Source organism: Hippocampus guttulatus, chromosome 8 (genome assembly GCF_054856545.1).
Source record: "Hippocampus guttulatus isolate MCC_2025c chromosome 8, RoL_Hgut_1.0, whole genome shotgun sequence".
Lineage (NCBI taxonomy): Eukaryota > Metazoa > Chordata > Actinopteri > Syngnathiformes > Syngnathidae > Hippocampus > Hippocampus guttulatus.
Genome location: NC_141268.1, coordinates 2484704 through 2494662, shown reverse-complemented (window position 1 = coordinate 2494662; position 9959 = coordinate 2484704). Strand labels below are relative to the sequence as shown.

The 9959-nt window shown below is 42.1% G+C and overlaps 1 protein-coding gene across 1 annotated transcript in view; it reads right to left on the bottom strand.

Annotated features, from left to right (window-relative positions):
* Positions 1–823: 823 nt before the first annotated feature.
* Positions 824–9959, bottom strand: part of mtmr14 (myotubularin related protein 14) — a 46314-nt gene continuing 37178 nt past the window's right edge. Inside the window, exons 18-19 of the mRNA XM_086116945.1 lie at positions 5766–5972; positions 824–3851 (exon numbers count right to left, since the gene is read on the bottom strand). Coding sequence (XP_085973071.1) covers positions 3671–3851; positions 5766–5972 — 388 coding nt within the window. The 3' untranslated portion in view covers positions 824–3670. The remainder of the gene's footprint in view (positions 3852–5765; positions 5973–9959) is intronic.

Here is a 9959-nt window from a genome sequence, read left to right as displayed (position 1 = left end):
CTTGATTGTCCTCTCATGTAGTTCTGGGCTGACCTTTCACCTTTTTCATCATCATCCTTACACATACACGCATAGTGAGTTCTTGTAGGAAGCTCCAGACCAAAGGCAACTCATGGTTATTTTATTTGCATAGCGTCAACCTTTGCTTCCTTTCATTTGCACCAGGCTTCTTACTGAGGAGCTTGTTGCCCAGGGATGGCGCTCCACTGGGGCTAGCGGGCGCTATTGCACCGTCAGGAATCTGTGTAGCCCCAGTTGAGTGCGCTGGCATTTTCATGCGATGGACAAATTTACAGCACAAGTTGAAGATGTTACAAAACAAACTCAATGAAGACAGTCGGCTTATCTTGCATCATCACTTCATTTGCCCAGTTGTCTGTCTGTTGCTAACAGTGACTTGAAGTGAATGGCGCAAGTCCATTTTCCGATCGGCTTTATCCTCACAAGGGTCGCGGGGGGTGCCGGAGCATATCCCAGGCGTCTTCAGGCAGTAGGCGGAGGACACCCTGAACCGGTTGCCAGCCAATCGCAAGGCACACAGACGAACAACCATCCGCGCTCACACTCACACCCAGGGACAATTTGGAGTGTTCAATCAGCCTGCCAAGCATGTTTTTGGAATGTCGGAGGAAACCGGAGCACCCGGATCAAACCCATGACCTCTGCACTGTGAGGTCGACAGAATGGCACAAGTATTAGATGAAAATACAATTATTTTATCCAGAAGTGAGGTGAGATAAGCTCAAACAAAGGGAGAACTAAAGGGTGCAAAAGTAAGGCTGTGGCCTATCTTAGCACAGAGATTATGGCAAAAAGAAACTAATTTATCTGCTAAAGATTTTATTCAATATATCTGTGTAGGATATACAGGTACACAAAATAAAAGTAGTCAGGTTTGCAGTGCTGGTAGACGTCAACAAATGAAAACAACAGCACCTTCTCATTTGGCTCTTTACAGTATGAGGAAGTTCATATTCCAATTGAGGTCTTATGGGCATTAATGGAGTTGGACCAAAAAATGCACAAAAAAAGATAAGCCATCAAAATTGCCAGCTAGTTTGAGTAAAGCTTCAACATAATGTTATTGAAATTTGCAAATTAAGACCTGAAAGTTAAAAAAAATCCATTCGTGCAAAGATGAAGGAAAGCACATATGAATCCTGAAAAGCATGCATGCATGGGAGGATGAGTAAAGATTGCTCGTTTTACTTTTACAAAGCTTGGACACTGCTCATGACATGTACCGGTACATGGAAAATTAAGACCACCCGACAACGAGACATGCTTACAAAAAGGTTTCTAATTCTGAGCTGGCAGCACAGTGGTGAACTTTAATGGGCATGAGTGCTCTACCAAAAAAGTTTAACCGTACCTGAGATGAGGGAATTGCTTAGAACTTTTTGGATTAGCCACTTTCCTTACAATATGTTCAAGGCGTATGTTCTGTGACGCATGTATAAACTCAGCTCAAATCAATTTCATTTACACAGCACTTCAAAAGCAACCACAGCTAAAACAAAGTGTAATCAGCTGCAAGATTTGATTACTTCCTTCAAAGCAAGACTTAACTGAACTGGAAAAAAAAATTGCCCAAAAAATACAAAAACAACATTTTTTAAAAAAAGGTGTCCTTATGTAAAAAAAAGCACCCTCTGAAATCAATTTTTGTAGCAGCCTTGCAAATATGCTGAGGTAATTTCTGCCTCTAAATTAACTAAATAGTTATTTAGACATTGCTGCCAGCAGATGTATTTTTTTTTCAATGTCTCATCTTTGTGGAATGCACAAAATCACAGACTTTACATGTACTGCACCAATCACCAAATCACAAAATGTGCCAAAAGACAAATATTTTGTGGACAAAACCCAATTCCAATGAAGTTGGGACATAGTGTCAAACATAAATAAAAACACAATATGATAATTAGCAAATCCTGTTCAACCGATATTTAAAATTCTTAGTTCATGATTATTTGCTAAAAACAAAGTTGATCAGTTTGAACATTAAACATCTTGCCTTTGTAATGTATCCAATTAATATAGGCTGAACATGATTTGCAAATCATTGGACAGTGATCCCTCGCCACTTCGTGGTTCAAGTTTTGCAGCTTCAGTGTTTCATGTTTTTTTAAATTAAAAATACAGCCATATCAGAACCCATATTGCGGAAAGACGCGTTGTTTCATGTTGAAGCGCGAGAGATGTTTCCCTGTATGCCAAACAAAGAGCTGACGTGCCTCAGAGGCTTTGTGCATGCCTGTAATGTACATGCCCACTCAAATAAGACGTGTGACTGGTTCCCAGCGCAACATCAACCATTGAGAGCATGGAGAGTGGATTCATCCCTTGAACTGAGCATGCTGTGCGTCATCGCCAATCTGTTAACGGTCTAGCATACTGTATTTTAGGGTTGTGTTCTCAATAACTTTTACTGTTGAGGCGATTACTTTTTTTTGATTAGGGAAGCTGCGCTCCAACCCTGTGCAGCCACCTAAGCAATGCGTCCCGGTTGTGTGGGAGCGTGGCAGCCCGTACGTTGGAGATGGCACCATCAACGGCAGCGGGGAGTTGGTTCGCAGCCTTGACCGAGTTAGGGAGTCTTATTTTGAAGGTTTCCTGACCCAGTCAGCTGTTTTGTAGACATGTCACAATGAAGCAGTGACAGCTAAGACGAAGGCTGAAGTGCCAGCCGAAACTGACAGCTCGGTAAGTTTTTTTTCTTCACTAAAAAAACAACAACCATTGTCTGATTTAAAAAAAAGAAACCCAAACCCTGCTATAACTAACAAAATGGTAAACCTTTCTGTTTCTCTCCAATTAAAAAATCTCAGCGACACCGTCAGCGCCTCCAGCAGAAGTCTGAGCGTGAACCGTAAACCTGTACGGGTCAAGTGAGAGCCGCCTTCTACGCCACCAACACAAGCCTCTTCGCCTTTCTCAGAATGCAATGTTGATGAATGCTAATGACTGTATAATGTTTTACAGCAAATATATGTACTGTTGTAATCTTCGTCTCAAGTATGTAAAGCATAAATACCGTTTACGTATTTTAAACATGCTGCTAGCCACATACACAAAAATTCCTACGGGATGGGCAAATCCTACCTCGTGGTTTTCACTTTTCACGCGGGGCTTATAGTTGATCGCGAAAAACAAGGGATTACTGTATTCTGTTTTGACGTCCGAACTTCATGGGAATAGGTTTTGGATATTATATTACTACGTAGAGTGGAAGGGAACAAGCAAAACCATGCTGTAAGCCTTTTCTCGCGGTGCCATTTTGATGCACTGAGAAAAAAAAAACTATCGCGAAAAACGAGGGATTACTGTATTCTGTTTTGACGTCCGAACTTCATGGGAATAGGTTTTTGATATTATAATACTACGTAGAGTGGAAGGGAACAAGCAAAACCATGCTGTAAGCCTTTTCTCGCGGTGGCATTTTGATGCACTGAAAAAAAAAAAACCTCCTTCCCTGTATTGGATGAATAAACCCAAACAGATTAAACTATTGAGGAAAATATTGAGACTCAAATTCACATGTAATGTTTGACAAAAGTAAAAATCCCCTGCAGAAGGGATGTTTGGCACTTTATTGTAGTCCATAAATAATTTGATGGATGGATTTGATGAAGCATCGCTCTTACTCAGCAATCACACTGAAAGGGGATTAGACAAGAGCGTTGGTACTTCGGAGGCCGACACCTCGGGCGAACTGCTCAAGCAGGCCTGTGATGGCGCCAGAGGGACTGGACGCTACAGACTTTAGACCCACTGTAGAACTGTAGGCTGCCAGGAAGATTTCCCTCACAGCTTCTAGACGGGCTTGACGTTCTGAGGGAAAGGGACACCTATGTTGAGAGGAGAGAGGAGAGAGGAGAAGGAGAGGGGGCGGGGGGAGAGAGAGAGAGAGAGAAAGAAAATATCATTGAGCTGATGGCACATGTGTAGTAGTTGTCTGTTGACTTTTGATTGCTATTTATTGTTTTTATTTATACATTTGTCTTTTTGATGCAGTTCAGTTTTCGCTGCCCTGTGTGTGTGTGTGTGTGTGTGTGTGTGTGTGGTTTTAATGCACTGCATGTTTGCACTGTGGTTGAGAGGAAAGAAATTTCATCTGTGCTGTATGTTGTACATAGAGCATATTTGCAAATAAAGCTGACTTTGACTTCAATACAGTATTTATTAACAAGCTCACACCCAAGAAAGAAGAAAAATGCTAACTTGTAACTTGTCACTTCCCGAACAGTTATTCAGAATTTTCAAAAATTTTTAGATGAAAATTAGAGGCAGGATTTTAACGCCTTATTGTTGTTTAATTACAAAAGAATTAATGCATTAAAATATTCATTTCAACCACCTGATTGAAGCCTTGATAAAAGCATGGTGTCATACGAATTGTGCAAAAAGGAGTTTGCATGCCACTGAAGCACTTCAACTGTCCATGACATGAAGAATGGGTCGAGGCGACATGCTACGTGCGGTTGGGGCTAGGAGTTAGCACATGCGTGTTCACTGGTGCACACCATGCCGTATAATCACAATGGGAAAATTTGTCTTTTTGGTGCCCCGATGCGCTTTTTATAGATATATTCTAACAGATCTGAAGGTTGGAAAGCGGAATATAATGTGCGTTCAAGTGGATGCACGTGCATGTGAGCGTACATGCATGCACTTGTGTTTTGGTATGGGCGGAAAATAAATAAGGTACATTTACAGTGAGGCCGATCACCATAATATGCCTCTGAGACCACTGCTAGTGACAGAAGATAAACATGCTATAGATAGCGAGACGTGATATAAATTTTGAACTGCCATGTAGACACCATTGAGAGCCAATACTGCTTTGGAAAATCAATCAATCAATCCTAAAATGGGACTTTAAATTTCAGTCTGTTTAATTCAGGCCACAAATACATATAATAATAATAATAACACATTTCAATTGAAAGTACTTTACACAGTACTCAATGATAACAAGAATTAAGAAATACAAGATTAAAAATATAGTTTAAAACAGAATATACAGCGCCATCCTGTTCTCCTGAGGTTCCTGGCGAGGTGTTCCGGGCATGTCCCACCAGCAGGAGGCCCCGGGGACGACCCAGGACTTGCTGGGGAGACTTTGTCTCGCAGCAGGCCTGGGATGCCTCCAAAGAGTTCAAAGCATAGGCTTCCCCGCTGAAGCTATTGTGTCCGCGACCCGATTCCGGATAAGCGGTCGAAAATGGATGAATGGATGGACGAACATTTTTATTTCTATCCATATGGCAAGTTGCAATCTGTTACGTTCATAGCAAACATATTGGACAGACTACAGATAGACCTTAATCGAAAAAAAATCTATTACTTTGCTGAGTAACTAATTACTTTTATAAGGCTGTAATCCAATTGAGTTAGTAACCTAATTACTTTTGAAAGAAGTAATTTGTATTCATAACTCATTACTTTTTGAAAGTAACATGCCCAAAGACTGATACACACAAAGATTTGAGTAACGTGATCGCTTATTTATTTATTTACTAACCCACTGACTGACTGATTGATTGATTAATTAATTACATACCCGGAACAATCAGTGTTACGGGTAGAACAAGCCTACCGTTCAGTGATTTCGGTATTAAAAAACGGACAATCCGTAACATTTGGCAGTTCTGAAAAAAAATTACTGGATTCAGCAGATTGGCCTATCATCATGAAATGAAATAATTTCCTTTTTATTGACCACTGCTCAAAAATTAGGATGGGGGAGCAGCTTTACTCACAGTCGTCCGTTGGGTCCTTCCTCCTGAAAGCTGAAGGGCAGGAGGGAGTCGTAGGGAGCAGCCAGAGCAGACGAGGTGGAGGAGGCTGAAGCCAGCGGTGGCTGATAGGGAGGATGATCATGAATGCTACCACAACCAGAGACGATCTGCCAACTACCATACTCTGTAGACAGCGAAGACCCGGACCGATTGTAGTCTGCTGCAAACCTGTTGATAAAAATGATAAATACCTTTCACTAATGGTTAATTGTTTCTCAAAGCTATTAAGTGACCACCAAAGTGAACTTGATGAAAAGATGCATGTAAATGTCTCAAAAATAACCAAGTTGCACTCATAAAATTGAGCCGATCCCAAATTTTGGGCAAGAGGAAGAATGCAACCGGGGGGGGAAATCTGAATTTATGAAATTCCTGTAATCGTTTAAAGCTCACAGGTGTCAAAATCTGGTCCTCGAGGGCTGCCGTCCTGCATGTTTTCCATCTCTCCCTGTTACAACACCCTGATTTAAATGAAATGGATCGTTATCAGGCTTCTGCAGAGCTTGCTGATGAGCTGATCATTTGAATCAGGTGTGTTGCAAAAGAAGAGATGGAAAACATACGAAAACGGCCCTCGAGGACCAGCGTTTGACACTCATGGTTTAAAGCACAGGTATTGAAGTTCGGTCCTTGAGGGCCGATGTCCTGCATGTTTTCCATCCCTCCCTGCTGCAACACACCTGATTCAAATGATCAGGATCACTATCAGGCTCCGATAGAGCTTGCTGATGAGCTGATCATTTGGATCAGGTGTGTTGCAGCAGGGAGGGATGGAAAACAGGCAGGACACCGGCCCTCGAGGACCGAACTTTGACACCTTTGATTTAAAGGGTCTGTATTATGCTATTTTAAGCTTTCCACTGTAGGCATATTTCATTCTGTATTACCTTTGGCACAATGTCAATCTAATTTCTTATGAAAAAGGAGTTATTTTTCGAAACTGGAAGTGGGATGCCTGGCTGACTAAAACCCCGCCTCTTCCCATGTGGCTGCCGCTTCGCTTTCACTATGTTTCAAGCCGGCCACTGTGCACATCGCCAACTATGTCAGACGTTGGTTGTTTATCTCAATTTTTTTGGTAAATCACAAACGGGGCTAATGTGGGCCGTTAGCAGATGCCAAAACAGAGCAAAAAATGGCTCAGGCAAAGCGTACACACAGACGGACGCCTATCTCAGTCGCATAACATACGCTCTCCCAACTGCTCTCAGGCTTCTCCCTCTCGTCCCCCATTCCCACCACAAATATCCAAAACTTCTCACAGCCAAACACTCATCTTCACCACTTGCACATTTTCTATTTAAGCATAACTAGAAAATGTTCACTAGACAGACTCGGTGCACTCGTCCCAAATTCTGGTGCGTCTGAGAAAGGCGTGGTTTGTCTGCAGGGGCTGTACGGGGGGTAGCCCTTCACTTTGTGATGTAGAAAAAGAATCAGTCATTCTCTTGGATTGGGAGGGTTTGGTGCTGAGAGCAGGAAGGAACAAGAACGCTCCGGGAGAGATAAATGGAGGAAAACTCCACTTTGGGGGTGTTTATGGTGAGGAATTGGCGCTTTAATATTACTAAAAGCTCAGAAAAGTTGATTTTGCCAGATACAGAATTAAATTAAATTAATAGGAGTTATTTTTCAAACCTGGAAGTGGGATGCCTTAAAATTAAAATAAAATTTTGCCTATTCTATTGAAGAATACACTTTTTTATCCATACTTATTGTCACCGGATAAAATGAACATTTTCATAGTAGCCTGAGTTTAGATATACTAGTCTAACATGCATGTCTCACTCTGCAAAACTTGGAAGTTGAACCAAATGATTTTAGGTAAAGATGTAATTGCAATTTTTCCGGCCAGATAGTGATTTGAATTCAAATCATGATCTTAAACCAAATCAACCTTTGATATGGTCCGAATGAATGAATGAGCCGTCGATGGCAGTATGCAACATGGTGTCGCTGACAACTGATCATGCGGATTGGCTGTTGGCGGGTGAATCAATGCATGAGATATAAATAGACTATGAGATAGTACATAAACGCAAAGAACCGGCAGAGAAAAAGGCATTATCTAGTAAATTAAGATCAGCAAATGTTAGCTTTTTACTTTGACTTGTTCTTGTTTGTATTATGGAGGTGTGTGCCACGGTTCTGTATATTAGTGGTAGATGGGTTATCTGCCGGGCCGATTATCGGTGCCAATACCGGCATTTTTGGTGATTATCAGCATCTGCCTTTTTTTTTTTTTAAACAATTTCGATTGTGGGTGAATTCAAAACTAGTTTATTTTGGCTGGCTGGAGCGCGCTTCTCTGCTGTGCGGGTGGCTGTAGTTGCAGACACGAACTTATATATGAACGGACTGTCAATAGGCTCCTTCGAGTTGTCAATGAGGCGAGGCTTTTTTATCTCCTTAGTTCATGGAGATGTTGACTAAATATGACGTTATGTCATTGCCCCGCGTAATAAATTAACTGTCTGCATGCTTGAATTACTCTCACCAAAAATGTCCACGCTTCATGTTTCGAGATCATTCAATCAATCCATCTATCCAAACCCACCCATCCATCCATTCATCTAACTGATCCACTTTAGAGTTTTCAATCAACCTACCACCTATGTTTTTGGAATGTGGGAGGAAAATGGAGTACCCAGAGAAAACCCATGCAGGCACGGGGTGAACATGCATACTCCACACAGGAAGACCGGGGCCAGATTCGAACCCAGGTCCTCTGCACTGAGAGGCAGACGTCCTAACCAGTCGACCATCTCATTAAACTAAAGTCAAATATAATCTCAATACTGTTACGCAAAACTACTTTGCAGATTCAGGGACAATTGCCAATTTCCCTCCCAGACATTCTGACTTCCCCGCCCGCGCGGAGTGCATTATCGGGTAAGATGTACACGACCTGTCAATTCAGACTGCATTCGCTTTGCAAAAAGTTTGACACGTATTCAATATAGGACCATATGAAAGCCACCCGGGTCACATTTGATAAAATTGTAATTGAGCTGTTCAGACTGTTAGAATAAAATTGATTTGGGTCTCATTTGCCTGCAGTCTGAACATAGCCTTAGAGGCCCCTCCTCTTGCTTGACATATGTTATAATGTCGGAATTTATTTCTGGTTTTTGGACTGTACTACGCATGGTTGTGTATTCTATTTTTTCTGTCAACACTTACTAATGTGCTGTGCATTGTTGCTTATGCTCCTCTGCAACAAACGTGGTTCCACTGACACATGGGTGAAAATTTTGCTGTCGCATCACTCACATACTGTATCCTGGTGTTCTGTGACAACATTCAAGATTGATTTAGTGACAGTTAAGCATGGCTGAGCCTTGGCTAGCTTGCATCCTGTTTAATACTACTCTCATCCTCCTTTCGTTTTAACGATACTTGTCAGAAGTGGCGCTTGTTCGCGGCAATGGAGGCCATGATTAAGAACTTTTAGAGGAGCCGCTGTCCCAATGCAGCTATGTTGGCCAGCCGGCCATAACCGCGGATTTGTGGAGCTGTGAAGCTAGTTTTATGCTGGGGGATAATGCTATGATGTCAACAAGCATTATCGCGATTCGTTGTCTGGTACATTCAGATCCTTATTTTAGCCCAGTGTTTCTCAAATAGTGAGGCGCGCACCATTAGGGGGGGCGCGAGGCTCCGTCAAGGGGGGCGCGTTTGACCTCGGAGAACATGTTTTTTTTTTTTTTTTTTTACTGTCCTAAAATAACGTACAGTTACACCTCCACTACGTTAGGGGGCAGTGGCACTCTCATTGGCAGAGTTTGCACAGGGAGCATTCTCAGGGAGGATATATGACGAGGCGTATGTAGCACTTGGCTTCAATGTGACTGCGTGGCAGACGAGGAAAGATCGATGTGCTTACTGTGTCTAAAATTTTGGTAGCGGACAGCATGAAGCCAAATAAATTAAGGCGTCACTTAAAGACATTACACCCCAATCACGCTGATAAGCTGCTTGAGTTTTTTTTTCAGCGAAAACGTGCCGAATATTGCCAATAATCATGCCGCTTTGTGACTGCTACTTCAGTAAACTAAAATACAGGTCCCTACACATTAAGCAGGAGCCGAGAGTTGCTGTGTCCTGCTTCAAACTCGCTTCGAAAAGCTGTGCATTGCAAAACGTGCTCATTGT